This window comes from Oncorhynchus masou, chromosome 20 (assembly GCF_036934945.1).
Source record: "Oncorhynchus masou masou isolate Uvic2021 chromosome 20, UVic_Omas_1.1, whole genome shotgun sequence".
Classification (NCBI taxonomy): Eukaryota; Metazoa; Chordata; class Actinopteri; order Salmoniformes; family Salmonidae; genus Oncorhynchus; species Oncorhynchus masou.
This window is the reverse complement of record NC_088231.1, coordinates 1,490,903-1,518,131: the sequence shown is the minus strand read 5'-3', so window position 1 is coordinate 1,518,131 and position 27,229 is coordinate 1,490,903. Positions and strand designations below refer to the sequence as shown.

At 41.6% G+C, this 27,229-nt stretch overlaps 2 protein-coding genes and 1 non-coding gene across 5 annotated transcripts; all 3 read right to left on the bottom strand.

The window, feature by feature from the left end:
* Positions 1-600: 600 nt before the first annotated feature.
* Positions 601-12,446, bottom strand: LOC135506675 (TNFAIP3-interacting protein 2-like). 2 transcript variants are annotated; one of them, XM_064925997.1, is made up of 6 exons: positions 11,618-12,446; positions 10,663-10,968; positions 8,856-8,945; positions 8,083-8,424; positions 7,737-7,859; positions 601-2,303 (listed from the first exon to the last, which is right to left on the bottom strand). In XM_064925997.1, exons 1-6 carry the CDS (start codon positions 11,957-11,959, stop codon positions 2,295-2,297), a joined length of 1,212 nt encoding a protein of 403 aa, XP_064782069.1. In that variant the 5' UTR covers positions 11,960-12,446; the 3' UTR covers positions 601-2,294. The 2 variants fall into 2 exon arrangements, with proteins under 2 accessions (XP_064782069.1, XP_064782068.1); XM_064925996.1 differs by lacking the exon at positions 601-2,303 and adding an exon at positions 3,661-5,492 and having other exon boundaries at positions 11,618-12,445.
* Positions 12,447-12,823: 377 nt separating this feature from the next.
* On the bottom strand, positions 12,824-12,897 carry trnai-aau (transfer RNA isoleucine (anticodon AAU)). The gene has a single exon. It is a non-coding gene; the product is annotated as a tRNA-Ile (tRNA).
* A 4,757-nt stretch (positions 12,898-17,654) lies between these two features.
* Positions 17,655-25,185, bottom strand: scpp1 (secretory calcium-binding phosphoprotein 1). Of its 2 annotated transcripts, none has more exons than XM_064925868.1 (9): positions 24,997-25,185; positions 24,590-24,644; positions 24,402-24,452; positions 23,970-24,038; positions 23,726-23,755; positions 23,383-23,424; positions 22,333-22,383; positions 22,128-22,193; positions 17,655-18,746 (listed from the first exon to the last, which is right to left on the bottom strand). In XM_064925868.1, the coding sequence occupies exons 2-9, from the start codon at positions 24,641-24,643 to the stop codon at positions 18,126-18,128; spliced, it is 984 nt and encodes a 327-aa protein (XP_064781940.1). In that variant the 5' UTR covers position 24,644; positions 24,997-25,185; the 3' UTR covers positions 17,655-18,125. The 2 variants fall into 2 exon arrangements, with proteins under 2 accessions (XP_064781940.1, XP_064781941.1); XM_064925869.1 differs by having other exon boundaries at positions 22,128-22,196; positions 24,997-25,175.
* Positions 25,186-27,229: the final 2,044 nt, after the last annotated feature.

Below are 27,229 nucleotides of genomic sequence, written 5' to 3'. Positions count from 1 at the left end.
ATTTCCTTTTTTTTAGGAATCCCTCAGCTCATGAAAATGACCATGTTTGAATCATCATATATGCCACTTAGCAGACGCTTTTATCCAAAGCAACTTACAGTCATGCATGCATACATTACATATGGGTGGCCCCAGGAATCGAAGCCACATCCCTGGCGGTACAATTGCCATGCTTTAACAACTGAGCCATACTGGACCACAAGTATGGGTACATGTATGACATTACTCTGATTCTATGTTTTCTATATAAAAACCCTGCAAATTATTTTAAAAACCCTATCTGGATCACTATTACTTTGAAGAAATCTGACAGTCCTTGGCTTTGGCCTCCGCTTTGGCCTCTGTCCCTAGCCAGTGATGGCTGGGGTTAAAAAATATCATGGTGCCACTGAGTCTTCAGTACACATGGCAGGGCTCTAAGTATGACAGGGGCGAGAGGCAATAGGGTTATAAGAGGGGATCAGAACTTTCAGATGGTGGCCTGTAGCTTGTAATCAGTAGGGGGGATTTTTTCATTGTGGAGTGCCTGAGGCATTGAAGAAACACACCCACCATCTACTTACATTGGGGGGGGGGGGGGGGGGGTGGGGGTGGAACCCCAGTCTTTCCCACATATTATACATCACAATGGTGTTTTGTACCAGCAAGTGGAAAACCACTCTAAGCGAATGAACTGGCCTTTCTTATAAAATAAACAAAACAAAGGAAATTGACAATAATACCAACTACCTCCACCCCCCTATAACTAACAGTGATCGACAGCTACCAAGTATAGAGCTGCCACGCTCGCATACAGTGTGTGTTGGGAATTCCCTTTATGGGAATTTCCCATTATTTTTGGATACACATGAGATTAAAGGCCACATCTATCCATTCTGTAGTCTGTCTAGATAAGTGTCAGGCTAAGTATTCCCATTGCTGATAAAGTGCTAGACAGGGACTGATCTCGTAGACACCCGGTTAATGGAAACCTAGTGGCGCCAGGAACTGTTTTGCCACGTCATCTGACTTGAAATGAATGGATTTGTAAATGTATGTAGTCAGACATCGTTTCTATCAAAAGGTCACCGAGACACCACATTTTTCCACTCCATAAAGGTGGGCTTTGGGTGTGTGTGTTCACATATAGACCAACCGTGCAGTTGTGTAGGTGTTTGGGGAGGAAATTCCTGTCAACCCCAACCATGGCTTATCTGTGGGCTGTGTGTGTGACACTATGTGTGTGTGTGTGTGTTCTATGCAACAGTAAAATAAGGATTGCTTTACAAAGCTACAATCTGAAACACAACTAATTGAATTCTTGAATTAAACTTCTCATAGAATCACCCTCTTTTCACTGAATAGATGTAAATGTGTGAGAATGATAAGAACTGGCCCAACCGCATCCATCTTCCCCAGACTGCATATGAGTGGGTGAGCATCCGGCGTGCTATGTCATCTCGAGACTGTGGCTAAGTCTCAAATGACACCCTATTCCCTATTTAGTGTATTATTTTTGAGGGAATAGTGCACTATATAGGAATAGAGTGCCATTTGGAACACAGTCTGTGACTTGGCTCTTCGGAGGACTTTGAAACCTCTGATGGAGTTTCTAACTCTTTCGGCTGCTATAGTCTCTTGACACAATTAGCGAGGCCTTTTTTGACGGAGGTCACAATTCCTATAAATGAGGCCCTATTTGCATTTGTACGGCAACAGTGACCTAGTGTCTGTACTCTACTTCTATATCAATCAATCAATCAATCAATCAAATGTATTTATAAAGCCCTTCTTACATCAGCTGATGTCACAAAGTGCTGTACAGAAACCCAGCCTAAAACCCCAAACAGCAAGCAATGCAGGTGAAGAAACACGGTGGCTAGGAAAAACTCCCTAGAAAGGCCTGAACCTAGGAAGAAACCTAGAGAGGAACAAGGCTATGAAGGGTGGACAGTCCTCTTCTGGCTGTGCCTGGTAGAGATTATAACATGGCCAAGATATTCAGATGTTCATAGATGACCAGCAGGGTCAAATAATAATGATCCCAGTGGTTGTAGAGGGTGCAACAGGTCAGCACCTCAGGAGTAAATGCCAGTTGGCTTTTCATAGCCTATCATTCAGAGTATCTCTACTGCTCCTGCTGTCTCTTGAGAGTTGAAAACAGCAGGTCCGGGACGGGTAGCACGTCCGGTGAACAGGTCAGGATTCCATAGCCGCAGGCAGAACAGTTGAAACTGGAGCAGCAGCACGACCAGGTGGACTGGGGACAGCCAGGAGACATCAGGCCAGGTAATCCTGAGGCATGGTCCTAGGGCTCAGGTCCTCTGAGAGAGAAAAAAAGGAAGAGAGAAAAAAAGAAAGAGAGAAAGAAAGAGAGAGAGAAAAAGAGAGAGAGAATTAGAGAGAGCATACTTAAATTCACACAGGACACCAGATAGACAGGAGAAATTCTCCAGATATAACAGACTGACCCTAGCCCCCCGACATAAACTACTGCAGCATAAATACTGGAGGCAGGATATAGGATATAATCATTAAAGGCTGTTCAAGACACTTTTTAGAGTTTTGAAGTTTAGAGTTTAGAATTATATTGTGTTATTGTACAATATATTACACCACATAATACCTATTACAGACTTAAAACCATATTGTATATACTGTATGTGACACTATAATCCTCTGTAGGCAGTCATAATACACTATATCAATATCAGCCATTAGGCTAAATCGTCAATACAAATATAGAAAAAACAAAGGTACAATAAACAAAGTAACATCTATACCTCTTTGAATTGCTAAATAATTCAAATGTGTTCAAATAATACCAGAACACAGAACAGTGTGACATGGATCTGTCTCGCTTTCAAGATTGCTATACACTGGGACTCCAATAACAATGGAGCTCTGCAATATTAAAGCTGATCTACCCACTAAATAAAAACTAAAAACAATGGAGCTCTACTACCTTAGTGTCTCTAACACACACACACACACACACACGCACACACACACACACACACACACACACACACACACACACACACACACACACACACACACACACACACACACACACACACACACACACACACACACACACACACACACCTTGTTTGGTGCTTCATCTGCCTCCCCTTTAAATAACTACTCTCTGACAGGGAATGTCCAGTTCCCTAAGGCCATATTATACCTGTAACAACTGGTCCTGGACTTGTTGTGTTGTTTAACTCAAAATGATTTGAGAACTAGTCTGAAGACAACTGATCCCAAATCAGATGTTAGGGCCAGGATGTAACCAGAGCCTCTGTTTCACTGGTCTCTAGTCCACTTGCTGTGTTCACTTCAGCCACACAGGACAGCTGGGAATGTGGAACAGACACACGGGACAGAGTGCCCATTCAGGCTACTTTGGGAAGGGGTTTTCCAAAGTGTGTACAAACACACACAGTCAGACAAGGAACATACACAGTCACACAAATGCACACACACACACACACACACATACTGTGGGACCTGAGTTTCTATGGTCAGAGCCCCTCGCTGTCTCATACTGTCACTCCTCCTGACTCTGCACCCCAAACTATAACTTGACTGGCAGTTATCCACCAAGCAAACTAAAATCCAACAAAAGTTCCTCAAGCTGAGATGTTGTCTGGTTTGTAATCACAAACACTCCACATGATTGGTCAAACAACATTTTTTTTATTACAAAAATATCCTTTCAATTAAACAGGTTAAAACAGATAATCACATTTTGATGTTTATAAATCAATGGCTTCTAGAAAAATAAAACGTGTGTCAGTTCAGAGGTAATTTCTCCAAATGTAGTTTCAAATGTCACTTTTTTTAAGGTTGCCATGTTGCGGAGAATTTGTCTCCCACACTGTCTTGTCTTACCAGGATTTGGGAAACATCCTGCTTAGGTGTACCAGGATTCAGACAACACCTCAAAACATATTATGTGATATTCATTTTGACACAGCACTATAAAGATTTGCCCATTTGAAAAAGCCCCACTAATAGCAAATAAATATTCAGTCATATATAATACTGTGAATACATATTTCCAGGCACAAATATCATAGGTCAACATCTATAGGTTAAATTGAAAATAGATAACTTACTCAAAACTTGAACAACATCCAAATATACAGTACAACAAATAGCGCCATGCTAACGACAGACAACGTTATTACAGTATCTTCAACCGGAAAGAAGCTTATGTATTTCAAATCCAATAAATCTAAAAAAAAATAATATGTGCATTCATGACTACTTTGGTAAACAGGTTAGGAAAGTGCAACAGGTTAACAATTTGATGCCGGAATATTGAATTGAGGTATGTGACATTCAAATATCGTAATTAACATCCAATTTCCCATCTAGATTTTCTACAGACCACGCAATCAACCATCTCCACACAGAAATGGATCATGTAGTCAAACATGTAGTCATGTAGTCAAACATGAGTGGGTTTGCACTGGAAATCACTTCATCTTGCCAAACCAAAGGTATTCCACAAAAAAATATTTTACACTTACTTACTTTTTTAACTGGTATTTATCAGGTATTTACTCTGAAATTATATGGTAACAATGGGTACTTTAGGTATTTCCTTCAAGGAACTCAACCCATTCAAATGGTGGCCAGTGGTGTTTGTTGTTACGAATCCGAAAGAAACAGATAATTCAAAGTCACTACTGTGTTATCATTTTACCATGTAGTATCCTGGTAAATACCTTGTCTTTTATGTACTGTAAAATAAAGTGCTAGCACTATTTCTCCCACTACGACCACCAAGCTAGTACTGACACTCCAACTCTGCATCGCTAATCTATTCGATTCAGTCTTTTAACAACCAGAAAGCATGGTAGCGTCTGAAGTCCAGGTAGTACCTCCCTGTTTCAGTCCATTTTCTTCCATTTAGTGCCTAATGAACACAACCCAGTTGAACTAGTCAGTTTTCTAAGCTCCCCGGTCCCAATCCTTCTTAGGGTGCATGTAGTGCTTTTTTTTCAGTGCTCAATTATCGTCAGTTAGCGATATTTGTCTTAACACCCCCATGGGGTGGGAGGGGCAGTAACTCTCATAGCTTGGGAGTAGGGCAAAGTTGCCCCTAGATGTTGGGTCAGTTTTGCATTTTCCCCACTTTATGGTTTGGATTGGGGAACGGAAAATTATCCTATAGCTGTACCTAGGGGAAACTTCACGCCGGAGCTCATAGCCTGACACACTCCATGCAGTGTTTGAGGTACTCCACCACATGTGTGTCATCATCTGTCATCTTGGGCATTGGAGTTCTGACGAACTCTGGCACTTTGTCCAAGTGGGACTGGGTGCTAATTACCGCTGACGCCGCCCCAGGTGAAGGCCCACTTTTAGTTTTTGATTTTTGTCACAGGTGGATTGGCACTGTTCCTCAGCAGTGATTCGGCCGAGTCCGTGCTCATGTGTGGGGAGATCCGGTGTCCTTTATGGACTCGGCACGTGGAGTTGGCATCTCTAGTAGGGCTCTGGAAGATAAATGAATGATGATCATGAGTAAAAGTGTTCCTTCCCATAGCCTAACTAGGCATAGTAGCACTTTGAGGATAATGTATGAAACACTCCAAATAAATAAAATGATCATTATAGCATTATTATTATTTTAGGGAAGTGCTCTTTGTTGTTCCCTAATGTGATAGCTGACCAATCAGCCTGTTACCAAACCTTAGTAAACTTTTTTGACCCGATAGAATGCTTTTTTACAGTAAACAAATTGACAACAGACTTTCAGCACGCTTATAGGGAAAGACATTCAACAAGCACAGCACTTACACAAATGACTGATGATTGTCTAAGAGAAATTGATGATAAAATAATGTGAGGGCCGTCTTGTTAGACTTCAGTGCTGCTTTTGACATTATCGATCATAGTCTGCTGCTGGAAAAACACATGTGTTATGGCTTTACAACCCCTGCTATATTGTGGATAAGGAGGTGCAGGTCTAACAGAACACATAATCCAGATCTCTAACATAATTCAGGTAGAATCAGGAATTCCCCAGGGCAGCTGTCTAGGCCCCTTACTTTTCACAATCTTTACTAATGACATGTAAAACCAGTGTGTATATGTATGCGGATGACTCAACACTATACGCGTTAGCTACTACAGTGACTGAAATGACCCGCAACACTTAACAAAAAGCTGCAGTGAGTTTCAGAATGGGTGGCAAGGAATAAGTTAGTCCTAAATATTTCTACAACTAAAAGCATTGTATTGGGATAAGTCATTCACTAAACCCTAAACCTCAACGAAATCTTGTAAATGAATCATGTGGAAATTGAGTAAGTTGGGGTGACTAAACTGCTTGGAGTAACCTAGGATTGTAAACTGTTATCGTCAAAATATATTGATACAACAGGCATAGTAGCTCGGAAGGTAGAGACACACGCATACGCACACAAGCGCTAGCACACCCACTTTACACACACGTACATTGTAATATTGTTGTATTATACATTTTGTATTGTAGATATGTAGTGGTGTAATAATGTTTTATGATGTACTATTTTAGCTTTGCTTTATATGTAATATAAGTGCCTCAATGTGTTTGGACTCCAGGAAGAGTAGCTGCTACCTTGGCAACAGCTAATGGGGATCCCTAATAAATACAAATACTGTATCTTAATAGCCGTTAGCGAACTACAGGCCAACCCTGCAATTACTATTGCAACAACACATCATCAGTAGGGTAAAACTAACCTGTCTCACGACGGTCTAAGATGGGGGAGAAGTCTAAAGCGCTGCTCTGCCTCCTCAACAACACTATCAACAAGGCAGGTCTTACAGGCCTTCATTTTGTCTCACTTGGACTACTGTTCAGTTGTGTGGTCAGGTGCAACAAAGAGGGACTTAGAAAAATTACAATTGGCTCAGAACAGGGCAGCACGGCTGGCCCTTAAACGTACACAGGGAGCTAACATTAATGATATGCATGTCAATCTCTCATGGCTCAAAGTGGAAGAGAGATTTACTTCATCACTACTTGGTTTTGTAAGAAGTGTTGACAAGCTGAATGTACCGAGCTGTCTGTTTAAACTAGTAGCACACAGCTTGGACACCCATGCATACCCCCCAAGACATGCCACCAGAGGTCTTTTCACAATCCCAAAGTCCAGAACAGACTATGGGAGGCGCACAGTACTACATAAAGCCATGACTACATGGAACTCTATTCCACATCAGGTAACTGATGCAAGCAGTATAATCAGATTTTAAAAACAAGTACAAATACACCTTATGAAACAGCGGGGAGTGTGAAGAGACACACACAAAGGTACAGACACACGCATACGCACACAAGCGATAACACACCCACTTTACACACACGTACATTGTAATATTGTTGTATTGTTGTATTATACATTTTGTATTGTAGATATGTAGTGGTGTAATAATGTTTTATGATGTACTATTTTAGTTTTGCTTTATATGTAATGTAAGTGCCTCAATGTGTTTGGACTCCAGGAAGAGTACCTGCTGCCTTGGCAACAGCTAATGGGGATCCCTAATAAATACAAATACTGTATCTTATTAGCCGTTAGCGAACTGTATGAAGAACATGTCTGTCGAAACGTCATTGTATCATCAATTCTCAATAAATAGCAAATAGGGGAGGGACATAAAAGCTTCCTTTCATGGCTATTTATTTTACTCCTGTAACACGTTTGTATGTAATGTATGTTAGTAATGACTATGTGTGTGTGTGGCCTTACCTGTGCCTGTGTGTGTAGCTGCTCCTGTAGTCGAGATACTTCCTCTTGCAGGTCCTGGATCCTGCCCTGTGCTCTCTCCCTGTCTGCCCGCTCCGACTTAAAGTCATCTGTGTAGATGAGAACCTGTGAAGAACAGAGGGAAAGGGTGAGGGTGTGTGTGAGAAAGAGAGAGGGATATGTTTCTGATGTATACGTGTCAGAGAGAGAAGGAAGAGGGAGAGCAAGAGTGGGGAGACAGAGGGACAAACAAACAGAGAGATAGAAAGAGAAAAATAAAGATAGAGAACGTGAGAGAGAGAAAGAAATTTAAAGAGAGAGGAGTCAGACGATCCTAGACCACACTAACCTGTTGCTCTAGCATCTGGATGCGGTCCTTGTATCGTCTCCTGCTCTCATCCAGCTCTCTCCCCAACCTCCCACAGTCCCCCAACTTCTCCTCCAGTAGGCCGTTGAGCCTGGCTATCTCCTGCTGGAGCAACCCAGCTTTGGCTGAGGCCAACTCTGGGAACAAGCCCAGGCCAGGCCCAGGCTCTTGTGTAGGTCTGGGCCCTAACTTATGCCCCATACCTGGAGCAGGGCTGGAGGAAACAGCCAGGGCATTAGACTCATTCAGCTTCTGACACAGGTACCTCACATACTGTTCCCTGCTCGAGTCATACTTTTGCCATTTGGAGTTTAGACCTTCCACCTGGGAAAATTAAGGAGGGAGGGGAAGAGGGAGACATTAGTCAAAAACATGTACACACACTTGCGCACACACAGCTTCACACAAACACACACACAGAAGGCTTTTCAACTTTGGTTCTGATAGCCCATATGCTATGACAATGTTGGATAACTACAGTCTGCAAAAACACGACAGTAATTACTACAGTATATGTGTACTACAGTTTCTTTATTATAGTATTTATACTTTAATCAACTGTAAATAGTACAGTATACTAGAGTCATGTATATTCAATACTACAGTATTCACTGTAGTGTTTTTGCAGACTAAAGTCTGCAAAAACAATGCTGTGCATAGTGCTGTAAAGTCTACAAAAACAGTGAATACCATAGTATACTATAGTATTTTGTCATGTGGGTAGAATGGGGTTTCTACAGTGTGTTCCTGCTTACATATGCCACTCTTTGAGTTAGCTTTTGGTTCTCTTCTTGGAGTTTGCTGACTCGAATGTCAACGCGACCAGCTTCCGTATAATCCAATATCTGACCATGAAAAGGGGAAACAAGAGCTCAAAATGATACTATCCATTTAGAAATCCAACAGAAACAAACACAAATAACTTGACTGAAAAGCACATAATGGCAGAGACAGAGCAATTCCAAATGCTTTAGTACACACACCTCTTTTTCATTGCTTTCAATGTTATGTTTGAAAGACAGTTACTGTGAAGAGGCTCTTCCCAGTGAGCACAAGACATTGAAAATATGTAATTTGCCGATGGGGTTGTAGCTCGGATGTAGCTACTGCTGTTCTCCTCTCTCGGTTGGAGTTTAGTGCTTGCAACCCCAGGATTGTAGGCTTTTGGGTTCGATTCCCGCATAGGCCACATATACTGAATATAACATTCAGTATATACACAGTTTGTGGATATGAGTTAGCTATTTACACTCGTACCCGTCTACAAGTTCAAAATAGCAGATATGGGTGATGATAAATGCCTAAATTGGAACACAGTGGCTGTACAGTAACATGCTATATGTGAAGTCAAAATGCAAGGTCTCTGCTTCCCAGCGCAGTACTGGTTTTGACTGAACTTGAACACCGCGCGTGACAATAAGTTACCCCCATCTCTCCCGCAAATGTTGTCTGAGTGAGGGAAATGCTATAAATAAAGAGGACTCAATGTATTTTGAAAGATGAGACATTGAGGATTATAATACCACTTTGATGTCACACAAGCAAGCCAAACACCCCTTAGTTCAAATGTGCACTTCCCCATTCCATATCATAAAACTCATGTAATATACAGTGACAACGATTATGATCACAATGTTTGATGTACATTTAGTTACACGATGACACGGCGTACTGTGACGAAATTTGGCAGGGAACACGCATCTAAATGCACTCGTGATTCTTTTATAATCGCACCAAAATGGGTATTTGCTTCTCTGACTTGCCTTGTGAAAGCCTAACACTGTAAGATCGTATTTCGTAACTTAGCTAGCAATAGAACACGCTTTCAAATTAGGCCCACCTGACCAGATTGCGATTTAGAATGGACCATTTTTGAATGGGTAAACAATTACGTAGGATATTACATAGGAACTGTGCACACTTTGGAGAGGTGTGTTTCCACATGGAGACACCAGCTAGACCTCTCACTTGCCATTTATTTGTCTTATGTTGCACCTACCCCAAATTTACCGTGAATGTTCTTATTCTGTTACTGAATGTATCCAGAGCATTTTCAGAATTCATATTCAACGACTGCGGCGAAAAGTACAGTAAATGTAAAACGCGCGTAAAATCAATTTGGATCCAGTCTTGTGTCAGATTAACTGTTTTGTCCTCACCCTTTAGTCTAATATTTATTTTTCCCATAATCTCCAAACGGTTCCCCTTTTGATTGCTACCCTGTTTATGCATGTGCTTTCCACATTTCTTCTGTAAGAAACATTTCAACTTAGCCCTATCTTTAGGCCAATTCCCACGAGTGTAAGGGGTTAACTATAATTTGCCTTGCATAAAAGTGCTTGATAACTATGCTATTACACATTTATTATAAACTGGGTGAGTCGAGCCCTGAATGCAGATAGCAATAGCAATAAGGCAGGCGGAGGGTGGGGGGGGTTGTGGTATATGGCCAATATACTGCGGCTAAGGGCTGTGTCCAGAACTGCCCTGAGCCGTGCTATATTGGCCGTATACCACATCTCCTCGGGCCTTATTGCTTAATTATACAACCTTCATACACACCTCTTTTGCCTTCTGCTGCATTTTCACCACCTCCTCCGTCACACTCTCTCCTCCCTTCTCTCTCTCTAGTCGGCCCAGTAACTCCTGACACACCCTGATTGTGGCTCCCAGTTGACCCCGGAGCTGGTCGGCCTCTCCAGCCAGCGAGGTGCACAGGACGGCACGGGTGGCCTGGGCACGGTCCCTCTCGGCCAGGGCAGAGCGGAGCCTCTGGATATCCTGGTCCTTCTCGTGGTCTGATTGACGGATCACACTCTCCAGCTCTCGTTCCATCTCCCTCAGCAGCTGTTGCAACCTCTGTATCTCCTTCAGGGGTGGGAGAAAATAATAGATTAGGCTTCAGTGTCAAATGTGTGTCAAATGCAGAAGATACTTAAAAAATATATATTATTGTTATTGATGGACAATATAGCTTTTTGGAATGTTTTATTGTGTTGAATTATGACTTGTATCTGTCACAGATGTGTTTGTTTTATGAAGTTAAGGCGAAACAACACTGACACCTGCACCGCTGCAGTTGTACACATTAAAATGGAAAAAGAGAGGTTTTTGCTATAGCAACATCCTCTCTGTACTGCAAGGTGGTTTTGAAGCAGGGACATTTTTATCAAGTTTGGTTGGCAAGTTTGGTGGTAGGTTAGGCCTACACTAATAGTCTTCCCAATAGACCAAGTGCATATAGGAATGGTGTAGGCTAGTGGCTATTTTCAGAGAAGACCATTTACAGTAGGCCTAAACTACCCTGCTTTCATAATGTGCAAATTGAAAATGAAAGAAAGAAAATACATATATATGTCATCAATGATCGTTTTAATACTTGCAGAGCAGACTTTGAAATTAAGTAGGGCTATAACCTAATATTAAAAAGCACAACTATGTTTCACAGGGTTAGCCTAAACATTACATGCACATGATACACATTAAGAACACATAACATACAGTAAATTCTACTCACTTGTTGTCTCAACTCTGCTTGCTGAACCGCATTCATTTCTGTGTCTTTCAATTTTAGCTTAAGCTTGCAGATTTCTTTGCATAAACTTTCCAGCAAAGATTCGGCCGGTGCTATGACAACAGGGTCATACCCTTCCACATTGATACAGGTATTTTCGTATTTGCCTAACCTAGCCTTCAAATCTGCGATTAAATTGTCCCTTTTCTTGATTTTCTTACTTAATGTGTCAATCTCCAGCCGAGTTTCGTGGTAGAAAGTAGTCAATGTATGGCAGCTCCGTATTTTTGATTTCAGCGTATCATTATCCAAATCGACATTCATCGTGTTCTTTATTCCAGTCATGTTCCTTATTCCAGAGGTCACTTATCGCTGTTGCTTCTGACAGATGTGGATGGGGAAAAATCTTCAATATTCCATCAGCTTCTGAAATGATTCTGTTTATTAGTTCGACAGAGTTTGTGTTCGTAGGTTATGCAACATGTCTTCAAGATTAGGTTGAGGAGGATGTCAACTATGTAGCCTAAAGGATGTGCCTCATCTGAATTTGGAAATATATAATTCCGACAATTACAGGGGATTTCCAAGAGGGGCTTCCCCGACACAAGAGGTGGATTTTTCTTGTACTTTACTTTTTAACAACGTCGGGTAAATTGACAACTCCTTTCCGAGTTGATCAATCATCCATTCCAGTAACAATCCAAATGATATGCTTTCGTTCCTTAATAAATGTTCTAACAATAAAGGACACTGGACTAAATTGACACTGTTTGACCGGAGCAAAATAAAAAAACGCAGCTGCTTGAACTATTTGCACATGCGTACGACTTTTCCGGTAACATAGTAGGCTAACGTTACCTCCCTCTTGTGACATGCGTAAATCCACAGATCATGCAATTCTGGTTTGACGGTTTCTAAACTAACGGCCTTTGCTTGAGTAATCCGCCTTGGTAAAAATCCGTGAAGCAACTCTGTTTTATCGGATGGAATGTAAATGAGTTGCCGGTAGCTCTATTTTCCTGAATGAATGACAATTCCGATAAATTTAATGAAATGAATTTATGTACCCCTAATCTAGTGTGTTTAATTCAATTGTTTACAAACCAGATGTTGTATTCAACATGATGTGATAAATGAGTTTACCCGCAGGCAATGAACTTTCAACCTCAAATTTATCGAGCCTACTTTGGGATTTTAGCCAAAAATGTATGGCCAGTACGGGTATCGAACCCGCGACCTTCGCGTTATTAGCACGACGCTCTAACCAACTGAGCTAACCGGCCAGATGAGACCTGAAAGTGAGAAAATAAAAAAGAACGTGTGTTCACTCTTCAAGCCAAGTTCGTGATGATATATTGTAACAACGGCAGGTCGCACCAAGGCGTAACAAATCATGATACAATTGTAACAAAATCGGTTACCAATGTCACATTTATTTTCCGTGTCGACGTAGGCCACTGCCCTAAAGAAAGTAAGATCTGAGTGGGAAACAGCTCATCACAATTTTCCAGGCACTGGGGTCCAAGGGTAGAATTATTGCCGAAGGCCAGTGGTGTAAAGTACTAAAGTAAAACGATGTTAAAGTACTACTTAAGTAGTTTTTTTGTGGTATCTGTACTTTACTTTACCATTTCTATTTTTGCCAACTTTTACTTGTACTTCACTACATTCCTAAAGAAAACAATGTACTTTTTACTCCATACATTTTCCCTGACACCCAAAAGTACTCGTTACATTTTGACAGGAAAATGGTCCAATTCATATACTTATCAAGAGAACATCCCTGGTCATCTCCTGCTTCTGATCTGGCAGACTCATCAAACACAAATGCTTCGTTTGTAAATTATGTCTGAGTGTTGAAGTGTGCCCCTGGCTATCCATCAATAAAAAATATAAAAAATTGTGCCGTCTGGTTTTCTTAATACAAGGAATTTGAAACGATTTATACTTTGACTTTTAGCATTTTAGCAATTAAATTTACTTTTGATACATAAAACCAAATACTTTTCGACTTTTACTCAAGTAGTATTTTACTAGGTGACTTTCACTTATACTTGAGTCATTTTCTATTAAGGTATTTTTACCTTTTTTAAGTATGACAATTGAGTACTTTTTCCACCACTGCCCAAGGCCATGAACTCAAATAAACACGAAAAGGAGTCAAAACATTGGTTCAGGCAACAAACAGATTTATTTATTGACCATTATTTTATCAGGTTAGATGACTGAGAACTCACTAAGTGGAGAGAATCATGGCATCCCAATGCTCTTTAATGCAGTTAAGTTTATGCAAGAAAACTGATGGATTGGTAATTATTTGTATTTTTAATCAGTGATTATTAGATAAATTACACAATAATATCAATATCATTCTCATTACAGTGCAATACAATTCGAAAATTGCATGTAAAATACAGAAAATACAACAAAATACAAATACAACTATAGAGAAGAGTACTAAGTCAAATTTGAACACACCTACTTATTCAAGGGTCTTTCTTTATTTTTTAAAATATTTTCTACATTGTATAATAATAGTGAAGACATCAAAACTATGAAGTAACACATATGGAATCATGTGCTAAAAAAAGTGTTAAACAAATCAAAATATATTTTAGATTTGAGATTCTTCAGAGTAGCCACCTGTCACGTTCTGACCTTAGTTCCTTTGATTTGTCTTTGCTTTAGTATGGTCAGGGCGGGAGTTGGATGGGTTGTCTATGTTCCGTTTTCTAAGTTGTGTTTGCGTTTGGCCTGTTATGGCTCTCAATCAGAGGCAGGTGTCGTTAGTTGTCTCTGATTGAGAATCATACTTAGGTAGCCTTTTCCCACTTGTGTTTCGTGGGTGTTTATTTTATGTTCTGTGTTTGAATTTCACCGTTCAGGACTGTTTTCGTTTTGTTCTCGTGTTTTATTGTTGTTGTTCGAGTATTCGTTTTCATTAAAAGAGAATATGAATACTTACCACGCTGCATCTTGGTCCTCCTCTCTCTCTCCCAACGACGAACGTTACAGAAACACCCACCACCAAAGGACCAAGCAGCGTGGTAACAGGCAGCAGCAGCAGCGCTCTCAGGACTCCTGGACATGGGAGGAGATTCTGGACGGCAAGGGACCCTGGGCACAGGCTGGAGTGTGGCGAAGTCAGGTAGGAGACCTGCGCCAACTTCCCGTGCTTACCGTGGAGAGAGAGGGACCAGGCAGGCACTGTGTTATCCCGTGAGGCGGTCCTGGCTACGGGGTGTCCCTGGTGCGCAGGCATAGCCCGGTGCGGTACATAGCAGCGCCTCGTATCGGCCGGGCTAGGTTGGGCATCGAGCCAGTTGCCATGAAGCCGGCTCAGTGCATCTGGTCTCCAGTGCGTCTCCTCGGGCCGGGGTACATGGCACCAGCCCTATGCATGGTGTCCTCGGTTTGCCAGCACAGCCCAGTGCGGGCTATTCCACCTCTCCGCACTGGCCTGGCTACGGGGAGCATTCAGACAGGTAGGGTTGGGCAGGCTCGGTGCTCGTCTGTCCGGAGCTGCCAGAGCCGCCCGTCTGTCCGGAGCTGCCAGAGCCGCTCGTAAGTCAGGAGCTGCCAGAGCCGCTCGTCAGCCAGGAGCTGCCAGAGCCGTCCGTCAGCCAGGGGCTGCCAGAGCTGTCCGTCAGCCAGGAGCTGCCAGAGCCGTCCGCCATCCAGGAGCTGTCAGAGCCGTCCGCCAGCCAGGAGCTGCCAGAGCCGTCCGTCAGCCAGGAGCTGCTAGAGCCGTCCGTCAGCCAGGAGCTGCCAGAGCCGTCTGTCAGCCAGGAGCTGCCAGAGCCGTCTGTCAGCCAGGAGCTTCCAGACCCATCCGTCAGCCAGGAGCTGCCGGAATCGCCCGTCACTCTGGTGCTGCCAGTCGTCCTTCACTCCTGCCTGTCCGGTGCTGCCGGAACCTCCTGTCTTTTCGGGACCCATTGCTAGGGTCCCCAGTCCGAGGTCGGCGGCGAGGGTCGCCGCTCGATAGAGGCCACGGAGGTGGTTGAGGAGGCGGACAAAGACTATGGTGGAGTGGGGTCCACATCCTGCGCCAGAGCCGCCACCGCAGACAGAAACCCACCATGATCCTACCCTATAGATTCAGGTTTTGCGACCAGAGTCTGCACCTTTGGGGAGGGGGGGTACTGTCATGTTCTGACCTTAGTTACTTTGATTTGTCTTTGTTTTAGTATGGTCAGGGCGTGAGTTGGGTGGGTTGTCTATGTTCCGTTTTCTATGTTGTTTTTGCGTTTGGCCTGAAATGGTTCTCAATCAGAGGCAGGTGTCGTTAGTTGTCTCTGATTGAGAATCATACTTAGGTAGCCTTTTCCCACTTGTGTTTTCGTGGGTGTTTATTTTCTGTTCTGTGTTTGTAATTCACCGTTCAGGACTGTTTTCGTTTCGTTCTCGTGTTTTGTTGTTTTTGTTCGAGTATTCGTTTTCATTAAAAGAGAATATGAATACTTACCACGCTGCACCTTGGTCCTCCTCTCTCTCTCTCCCAACTACGAACGTTACACCACCCTTTGCCTTGATGACAACTTTGCACACTCTTGGTATTCTCTTAATTCATTTAAATTAACAGGTGTGCCTAGGTTAAAGTTCATTTATGGAATTGTTTTCAGTTATGTTGTGACAAGGTAGGGGTGGTATACAGAAGATAGCCCTAATTGGTAAAAGACCAAGTCCATATTATGGCAAGAACAACTCAAATAAGAAAAGAGAAACGACTGTCCGTCATTACTTTAAGACATGAATGTCAGTCAATACGGAACATTTCAAGAACTTTGAACGTTTCTTCAAGTGCAGTCGCAAAAACCATCAAGCACTATGATGAAACTGGCTCTCATGAGGACCGCCACAGGAAAGGAAGACCCAGAGTTACCTCTGCTGCAGAGGATAAATTCATAAGAGTTACCAGCCTCAGAAGTTGTAGACGAAATAAATGCTTCACAGAGTTCAAGTAACAGACACATCTCAACATCAACTGTTTGGAGGAGACTGCATGAATCTGGCCTTCATGGTCAAATTTCTGCAAAGAAACCACTACCAAAGGACACCAATAATAAGAAGAGACTTGCTTGGGCCAAGAAACACGAACAATGGACATTAGATCTGTCAAAATCTGTCCTTTGGTCCGATGAGTCCAAATTTGAGATATTTGGTTCCAACCGCTGTGTCTTTGTGAGATGCAGAGTAGGTGAATGGATGGTCTCTGCATGTGTGGTTCCCACCGTGAAACATGGAGGAGGAGGGTGCTTTGCTGTGGGGGTGCTTTGCTGGTGACACTGTCTGTGATTTATTTAGAATTCAAGGCACACTTAACCAGCATGGCTACCACAGCATTCTGCCGCAATACACCATCCAATCTGGTTTTCACTTAGTGGGACTATCATTTGTTTTTCAACAGGACAATGACCCAACACACCTCCAGGCTGTGTAAGGGCTATTTCACCAAGAAGGAGAGTGAGGGAGTGCTGCATCAGATGACCTGGCCTCCACAATCACCCGACCTCAACCCAATTGAGATGGTTTGGGAAGAGTTTAACAGTGGAGTGAAGGAAAAGCAACAAGTGCTCAGCATATGTGGGAACTCCTTCAAGACTGCTGGAAAAGCAACAGTCTTGAAGGAGTTCTCACAGCTGGTTGAGCGAATGCCAAGAGTGTGCAAAGCTGTCATCAAGGCAAGGTAGGGTACTTTGAAGAATCTAAAGTATAATTTAATTTGTTAAACACTTTTTTAGTTACTACATGATTTTATGTGTTATTTCATAGTTTTGATGTCTTCACTATTATTCTACAATGTAGAAAATAGTACAAATAAAGAAAAACCCTTGAATAAGTAGGTGTACATTTTTTTGACTGGTACTGTATATATATATTTGGGACCCATATGTATAATTTGTACTGTTCTTTATAAAAAAATAGATATTTGTTATATTTGACTGTGTAAAACCTAGCACTACTACCTATTTATCTGAGATTGAGGCAAATATATAGCATTTATCATGTTTTCGGGAACACCCAGATGCAGACAGTGTCGAAGTAACAAAAGTTTATTACTAGAACAGGGGGCAGGCAAAACAACAGGTCAAGGGCAGGCAGAGGTCAGTAATCCAGATCAGAGTCAAACAACCCCATGCCATAATTAGATAGTGAAAAAACACATCCATCTCAATTTCGAGTCTCATAATTTCTATAAACAATAAAAGTTAATTTACCAACATTTCTGAAAATGGATATATAGCATTTTGGAATTAAACTCTTCGTAAAAATGAGTGAAAAATGCAAATGAATAGGAAAAATATTTGCAACCACATACTACAACACGTAAACCTATATTTCCAAGCAGTAGACCAAACAGTTTATTTGAATTTTTATTTCATGCCAACATCAAAACAAATCATAGAAGTCAATGTCATACTATATTACTTGATCTACACTGTACTCCCTCCCCTTGCTTCATTTGAAATGCATCCAACCTGATACAGTCAAATGGGGGATGTTAGCATTATCTCCGTAAACTCAACTCTCTATGCTCCTCTTCAGGCATGAGCAAATCATCCATTGGATAATGACCATCGTCACCTATATCTTGGATGAAATACTCCTCACTGTCACAGGCAGTGCTGTGGACACCCTGCTGGCAGTCTGTAGCTTGGCTCTGGTGTCTCTCCTCACTCTCACTGGTATCACTCTCTTTACTGTCACTGGTATTGCTGCTATCACTGGTCTCACTAGTGTCACTGCTCTCGCTACTTTCACTGCTTTCGCTACTATCGCTGGTATCCTTGATGTTACTTGTGTCTCTTATGTCAAAGTTAACAGTACTGATGTCACTGGTAACAGTACTGACATTACCAGTAACAGCACTGACGTCACTGGTATCAATGCTGACACTGGTCTCACTGAGAGAACCAGAGGCTTTGAGGAAACTCTCTACCAATGCCAAGGCTGCATTGCTCTGAACTGTATCGCCAGGTTGGCTGTGGTTGGTTGTCAAAGTGGTGGGAGAGAGTGTGCTCTGTTTCACTGCCCCCTGATTAGTGGGTAGGTCCAGCTGCCCTTTGACCTCAGAGCTGCTGTTGTCCTCTGCACTCAAGACTCGGACGGCAAACACTCGGATCCAATTCTAGAGAAGTGGACAAGACACAGATGGGTGAAATAAAGGTTGGTTGTCGTCAGTTCATACAGAATGGTAATCCTTCATTTTAAATCAAATCAAACTTTGTTGATAACATGCGCTGAATATGACTGTACAGTGAAATTCCTGCTTCCCGAACCTTTCCCAACGATGCAGAGTTTCAAAAATAGCAACTAACACAAGCGGAATTAATTAAAATACACAAGAATGGAGCTACAGTGCATTCGGAAAGTATCCAGACCCCTTGACTTTTTCCACATTTTGCTGTTATTATGTTATTATGTTGTTATAACATTTATTAAGTCAATTTTTTCTCATCAATCTACACACAATACCCCATAATGACAAAGCAAAAACAGGTTTTTAGATTTTTTTTGCAAATTTATAAAAAACAACAACAACAGAAATATCACATTTACATAAGGATTCAGACCCTTTACTCAGTACTTTGTTGAAGCACCTTTGGAAGCTATTACAGCCTCGAGTCTTTTTGAGTATGACGCTACAAGCTTGGCACACCTGTATTTGGGGAGTTTCTCACATTCTTCTCTGCAGATCCTCTCAAGCTCTGTCAGGTTGGATGGGAGCGTTGCTGACACAGCTATTTTCAGGTCTCTCCAGAGATGCTAGATCTGATTAAAGTCAGGGCTCTGAATGGGTCACTCAAGGACATTCAGAGACTTGTCCCAAAGCCACTCCTGTGTTGTCTTGGCTGTGTGCTTAGGGTTGTTGTCCTATTGGAAGGTGAACCTTCGCCCCAGTCTGAGGTCCTGAGTGCTCTGAAGCAGGTTTTCATCAAGGATTTCTTTGAACTGTGCTTCGTTCATGTTTCCCTCGATCCTGACGAGTCTCCCAGTCCCTGCCGCTGAAAAACATCCCCACAGCATGATGCTGCCACATCCATGCTTCACTGTAGGGATGGTGCCAGGTTTCCTCCAGATGTGTTTCCTCCAGGTTTCCTCCTGGTTTCCTCCAGATGTGACTGTCACGCCTGCACCCGCTCACCCTCTCTGGCGCTCGAGGGCCAGGCTGCCTTTCATTGCGCACACCTGTCACCATCATTACGTGCATCAGCGCTCATTGGACTCACCTGAACTCCTTCACGTTTTGATTGCATTCTCTATATCTGTCTGTTTTCTCTGTTTCATCTCCATGTCACCATTATTGTTGTTTCCGTTTCCACTGTCCAGACGCTGTCCGTATTCTGTTCCTGTCTATGGTTTTTAAATGTTCACTCCCTGTGCCTGCATCTCGTCACCAGCGGCAATCCTTAGTGTGACGCTTGGCATTCAGGCCAAAGAATTCAATCTTGGTTTAATCAGACCAGAGAATATTATTTCTCATGGTCTGAGAATTCTTTGGTTTTTAAATGTGGGCTGTCATGTGCCTTTTACTGTGGAGTGGCACAGCTGTCTAAGGTGCAGCAGTCTAAGGCACTACCTCTCAGTGCTAGGGGTGTCACTACAGACCCTGGTTCGATCCTGGGCTGTATCACATCTGGCTGTGATTGGGAGTCCCATAGGGCAGCACACAATTGGCCCAGCGACGCCCGTGGTAGGGTTTGGCCATCGTTGTAAATAAGAATTTGTTCTTAACTGACTTGCCAAGTTAAATAAACGTTCAACTAAAAAAATGAAAATAAAAAGTGTGATTTCCGTCTGCCCACTCTACCATAATGGCCTGATTGGTGGAGTGCTGCAGAGATGGTTGTCCTCATGGAATGTTCTCCCATCTCCATAGAGGAACTCTGGAGCTCTGTCAGAGTGACCATCGGGTTCTTTGACACCTCCCTGACCAAGGCCCTTCTCCCCTGATTGCTCTGTTTGGCCAGGCTGCCAGCTCTAGGAAGAATCTTGGTGATTCCAAACTTCTTTCATTTAAGAATGATGGAGGCCATTGTGTTCTTGGGAACCTTCATTGTTGCTGAAATTTTATGGTACCTTTCCCGAGATCTGTGCCTCGACACAATCCTGTCTCGGAGCTCTACGGACAATTCCTTCAACCTCATGGCTTGGTTTTTGCTCTGACATGCACTGTCAACTGTGAGACCTTACATAGACAGGTGTGTGACTTTAAAAAATCATGTCCAGTTAATTGAATTTACCACAGGTGGAATCATCTCAAGGATGATCCAATGGAAACAGGATGCACCTGAGCTCAATTTCGAGTCTCATAGCAAAGGGTCTGAATACTTATGTAAATAAGGTATTTTTGTCATCTTGTGTTATTTTGTATAGATTGATGAGGAAAATGTTTTATTTGATCCATTTTAGAATAAGGCTGTAACGTAACAAAATATGGAAAAAGTCAAGGGTTCTGAATACTTTCAGAATGCACGGTATACACTGGGAGTACTAGTACCAGATCAATGTGCACAGCTACGAGGTACTTGAGGTAGATACTGTACGTACATGAAGGCAGGATAAAGTGACTAGGCATCCAGATAGATAATAATAAGAGTAAAATAAAGAACAGAGTAGCAGCAGCAAATTATGAGTGTAAAAGTTTGCGTGTGAATGTGCGTGCGTGTATGTATGTTTGTGTTGTGTCGGTATGCGTGTGTGTGTGTGTGTGTGTGTGTGTGTGTGTGTGTGTGTGTGTGTGTGTGTGTGTGTGTGTGTGTGTGTGTGTGTGTGTGTGTGTGTGTGTGTGTGTGTGTGTGTGTGTGTGCGTGTGTGTGTGTGTGTGTGCGTGCGTATGCATTTTAATGTTTGAAGGTGTGAGAGATTTGTATAGGAGTGACAGTGCAGTGCGTGTGATTAAATGTGTGTATATGGTGTCAATTTATAGTGTAGTGAGTGTGCGTAGGGTCAGTGCAAGATAGAGTCAGTGCAGATTGTTTGGGTACCATTCATTGGCTATTTTAGCAGTCTGGCTATTTAACACACAGGAGGTTGGTGGCTCCTTAATTGGGGAGCATGGGCTCATGGCAATGGCTGGAGTGGAAATATTGGAATGGTATCAAATACATCAAACACATGGATTCCAGACGTTTGATGCAATTCCGTTCACTTCGTTCCATACATTATTATGAGCTGTACTTCCCTAAGCAGCCTCCTGTGATTTTAGCAGTCTTATGTCATGGGGTTAGAAGCTTTCTTGAAGCCTGATGGTCCCAGAACCGATGCTCTGGTACCGTTTGCCAGACGGTAGCAGGGTGAAGAGTCTGGCTTGAGTGGCTGGAGTCTACCTCTGATGAGCCAGTAGATTGTGAATGACTCGTAAGCACATACTGTATGTAGTAAGTGCTCTGTGCAGTCTAAATATCAATGTCAAACTAAGATTTTGACAGGCTTAGCATTGTGTAGAAATGCGTTCTTATACATGACATAACAGGACACAGGATATTATGACAAGTGCAAGACGAACCTTTCGAACGTTTTCTTCACTGCCTTGGCTGTTGTCTCGTGTATCCCCAATAGCATTGGAGTCAATCTGCTGAAACAAACCAACAGAAGATACAGTAAATGCAACCATCGTCATTTTCCTGACATATTGTAAATTGATTGCATCTTTCTCATTTTATTGTTTTGATATGCACTCTGTGAAATGATGTAAATCTGAGGATCTTTACCCTGTCCTCCAGTGATTGGCTCTCACTCTCTAAAGAATGGCTCTCGGAAGACTGTGTGGGGAACAGATTGCAACAAAATGGACCAAGGAGGTATTTTTCAATGTATTTATTTTGTATCGACTAACAGCCCTAGTATTTGCACAACCAGAACAACTCACATTAAATACAATACTACAGTTTACTGTAGAATACTACAATACTTACTATAGAATTATATAGTAAACTGTAGGATACTGTAGAATACTATACTATACACTGTAGTGTCCCTCAATAATTTCTAGTACTTACTATACAACATTGTAGTATACTGTAGAATACTATAGTAAATACTACAGTATTATCTGCAAAAAAAGCTCCGTAGTAAATACTACAGTAATGTCTGCAAAAACACCACAATGTGCAAAATACTGCACTTTTTATATTACAGTATTTCATTTGCATTTACTCTGCCCATTCCCCTCCCCATATAGCAATTTATGCCACTTCTATATCAAAGATAATAAAACTAAAACACTATAGTAAATACTATATTAATATCCGCAAAAACACCACAGTAAATACTACAGTATACTACAGTCCGCAAAAACACTACATTAATTACTATAGTATATACTACAATTTTCTTTTACTTCAGTGTTTGTACTATATTTTACTGTGAATACTACAGTATACTACAGTAAAAACTACAGTGAATAATATAGTATTTATACCATAGTATACTTAAGCAATAAGGCCCGGTGGGGTGTGGTATATGACCAATATAACACGGCTAAGGGGTGTTCTTATGCAGGATGCGACTCGGAGTGGCTAGATACAGCCCTTAGCCGTGGTATAATGGCCATGTACTATAAACCCCGAGGTGTCTTATTCCTATTATAAACTTGTTACCAATGTATTTAGAGCAGTAAAAATATATGTTTTGTCATACTCCGCTATACCACGGCTGTCAGCCAATCAGCATTCAGGGCTCGAACCACCCAGTTAATAATATAGTATTTTTTCAAGTGGGAAGGATAATACTGGAGTAGGAATACTGTTGTTGTCACTCACCTCTGAATTGGATTCCAATGATTCGGACTCAGACTCTGAACTCTGAAACGCAATTTAACACAGATTGAACATTAGAGATTAGAGCCACTTGATAAAGGAGAACAGGGGCGTCTGTATCAAGCGTATGTATCAAGCGTCTCAGAGTATGCTGATCTATGACCAGTTTTGTCTTGTAGATCCTAATGAATAAGGTTACATGGACAATGGGGACCTGATCCTAGATCAGCACTACTGCTCTGAAACGCTGTGTAAATACGCTCCCAGATATATTTAGGCATTGCTTGTAATGTCAATACTTTTGAGCAGAAAATAATGAGCCTTTAAAAAAAAAAGATGAACTTACTTGGTCCTCTGAGGTACTTTCTTCAGAGCTCTATAAGAAAAGAGATGTGGGTTATTATAAACATTTATATGTATTACAAATAATAAGCATAGTACATTCATGTCTTATTCATGCAAGTAATTATAAAGTGTAACGGATATGTGTTAGATAAAGACCTATTCTGATTTTCGCCAATGCACTTACAAATGTATGTTTTACATTTGTTTTACCTGTTGACATTTTAATATTATTCCATTCAACCCACCTTGAGCTCCGAAGTGTCACTTTGATGCGGAGATTGTGAGGCGGATGAACTTAACCTTTGCGTTTGAGTCTGAAACACAATGCCAGCAGAAAACCGCAATGCATTTAATGACAACCTGTGTGCCAGCATCAACAATCATCATGCTTATTTAAAATCTTAACAAGTCCACCATTGCCCAAAAAACTCATTGTAGGGATAAATATGGGTGTATACAGTGCAATGACCTCTACCTCGACTACAATCTAAACTTGAGGTTTGGCACAGGAGTGAGGAACTACCGTAACTGTCAGCTTTTCTGACTTGGACTGTGGTGGAGGTTGACAACGTGATTGCAGTCAACAGGCTTGCGTTTGTGTGCATTTTTCCGACCCACACCCCAACACAACAATCAAACTGCAGATACTTTTGATTGCTTGTTTTGATAACACTTACCATGTTTGATGATTCCAGTTCGCTCTGCTCCAAAATAGCTTTGTACAGAATCTGTCAAAAGAAACAAATACAGTAAGAGAACACAAAATAATACAACAGTCTGATGTGTTAAATCTATATCAACTCATCATTTACATTTTATTGTGAAGAAATTAAGATTGTTCAATAAAAAAAACAAGGGTACTTACTGGGTTGGCATAAACCGCCCCAACCAAGCAAAAAATCACTATTGTAATCTTCATTCTACAATGAACACAGAATATTAACATGGTTGATTTTAGTAACTGTGGATTGATGCATTAGGCCTACTGGAATTATTTTTTGTATTTCTAATAACATGTATCAAGCATCTGAATAAAACCATCAATAGTTTGTCCTAGGTGTGCTGTTAAAAGAAACGCATTAAAATGTTGCCAACCCAAACAAGTGAGACAGTTGCAGTTCAATTCATTTCCCACATGCAGATTTTTCATTTACATTTTACATACTATAGCTATATTCACTCTATATACTACAACTACATACACTTTAGTGTATAAATTCTGTGCTAAACCTGTGTATTGTGTATGTGTTGAAATCAACCATGGTCCTTTACCTTTTCCCTAGTTCCACCAGAATCAGATGTTTGTAGCTGTAAACCCAACTCTGCCAATAATCCGTGTACTGTGTACGGTAGTCGTTTGGAACGCCAGGCACTACTATCCCACTGGATGTTGAGACAATAAGAGAGGGATTAAGTGGATGTGGTGAGTTGAGGAGACAGACAGGGCTATATACTAACCAGAACCCTCAATTAACATGATCGCCTCACTTCCTCCCAGCCAACTCAGCTTCACCACACATTTTGTGAAAGTGTATGTGTGCCCGGATACCGAACGCACACACACCACACGTGACTACACGAGCATTACCACATCGGCCACACCATCTCCTCCACCTTCAGGGCCTTCTACATCTCCATGGCCTCATCTTCATTTTCTACTACAGGATCTTCATCGCGGCCTGGACCTTGTACCACAAACAGAGCCAGCAACCACAATTACCTCAGTAGCTACCGCGTCACACAAATGCTTCACTAGGACTGCTTTCCATGGCTATGTCTGGACTGATTGTTAATCGGCAAGTAAACAATGTATTAAAGATGCTATGCTAAACCATAGAAAATGGCAACATTTTGGGGGAATAAAAGCGGTTTTCATTTGTACTTAGAAAATTGTAGATTGCCTTTATCCAGAGCGGTATTAGAGAAGAGTATATAACAGATCATTTACAGAATGTTACCAGTGTTGTAGTGGAGGGTAAATGCACACAAATGCTGTTCATATGCAAATTATTTTGCACATGCGTGTACCTACCTTTTGCAGAAAAATGCATTGAAAGTAAAGTGAACATTACTTTACTCACACTGACTGGCGATCAGTGTTTACCCACATATTTTTAGTTGAGAATGCATTTAGTTGACAATATTCATCTTTCGTCTTTTGTTAATGAAAACATCAATAATAAAACACTGTTGCAATTAGTCTTAATCTTTTACAGTAGGCTATACAATTGCCATTTTGAATGGAGAAATACAATTACACTAAGAGTGCAGGATTGAAGAACAGTTATTGCTCATGACATGGTTGCACCATAAGCCTTTAAATCTCTGAGATTTCATGTACCATCCTCCATGCATATTGAGTTACACCTGCCTGGGTCTAGTCTCCAATGCAACCAAGGTCAATTTTAAAACATAGGTAAACGGAAAGATAAAAAGATACCGTGGTGTAGCTGTTCTTACACTGATCAAAAATATAAACGCAACATGCGTATTTTGTTTTTATATTTATTAAGGATCCCCGTTAGCTGCTGCCAAGGCTGCAGCTTCTCTTTCTGGCATCCAGTAACATTAAGACAGTTATATACAGTTTAAAATATTACATGACATGTCCTACCACTTCACCAAATACATTTAGTGTGTTTCCTCAGTCCACTCCTCCACTATCACATATTTACATATTCACAATACAACATCTCATGTGTGTAGAGTGTGTGTCTTATCATGTATAAAGTGTTGGTCCCATGTTTTTTGAGCTAAAATAAACAATCCCTGAAAATGTCCATACCACAAAAAAACGTTTTTCTAAAGAATTTGGTGAACACATTTGTTTACATCACTGTTAGTGAGCATTTCTCCTTTGTGAAAATAATCCATACACCTGACAGATTTCTGCATAGTGTACCTTTAATTTAGAGTACACATTCATTAGCATACCTCTCATTTAATTGAGGATACACTGACTCATTAATGTTATTACATGAATATAAACATACCATTGATCTGCATCTCTAAGGGAAATACACAACATGGCCACCACATAATTTGGAGTTGGTCCTCCTTGTTGTTATAACAAGCTCTTATCTTCTGGGAAAGCTTTCCACTAGATGTTGGAACATTGCTGCGAGGACTTGCTTCCATTCAGCCACAAGAGCATTAGTGAGGTCAGGCACTGATGTTGGGCAATTAGGCCTGGCTCGCAGTCGGCGTTCCAATTAATCTCCAAAGGTGTTGAGGTCAGGGTTCTGTGCAGGCCAGTCAAGTTCTTCCACACCGATTTCAACAAACCATTTCTGAATGGACCTCTCTTTGTGCAAGGAGGCACTGACATAATGAAACAGGAAAGGGCCTTTCCCAAACTATTCCCACAAAGTTGCCTAGAATGTCATTGTATGCTGTAGCTTTAAGATGTCCCTTTTCTGGAACCATGAAAAACAGCCCCAGACCATTATTCCTCCTCCACCAATCTTTACAGTTGGCACTATGCATTGGGGCAGGTAGCGTTCTC

Bases quoted from the DNA above. Each gene is read 5' to 3' on its own strand.
- scpp1 (XM_064925869.1), bottom strand. From the start codon at position 24,643: ATGAAGATTACAATAGTGATTTTTTGCTTGGTTGGGGCGGTTTATGCC. The intron at 23,756-23,969 runs GTGGGTTGAATG...CTTTTCTTATAG, and splicing joins GTGACACTTCGGAGCTCAAG to AGCTCTGAAGAAAGTACCTC. The intron at 23,425-23,725 runs GTAAGTTCATCT...ATTGCGTTTCAG, and splicing joins AAAGTACCTCAGAGGACCAA to AGTTCAGAGTCTGAGTCCGA.
- LOC135506675 (XM_064925996.1), bottom strand. From the start codon at position 11,959: ATGACTGGAATAAAGAACACGATGAATGTCGATTTGGATAATGATACG. The intron at 8,425-8,855 runs GTAAGCAGGAAC...TAATTTTCCCAG, and splicing joins TAACTCAAAGAGTGGCATAT to GTGGAAGGTCTAAACTCCAA. The intron at 5,493-7,736 runs GTAAGGCCACAC...TTTATCTTCCAG, and splicing joins AGCTACACACACAGGCACAG to AGCCCTACTAGAGATGCCAA.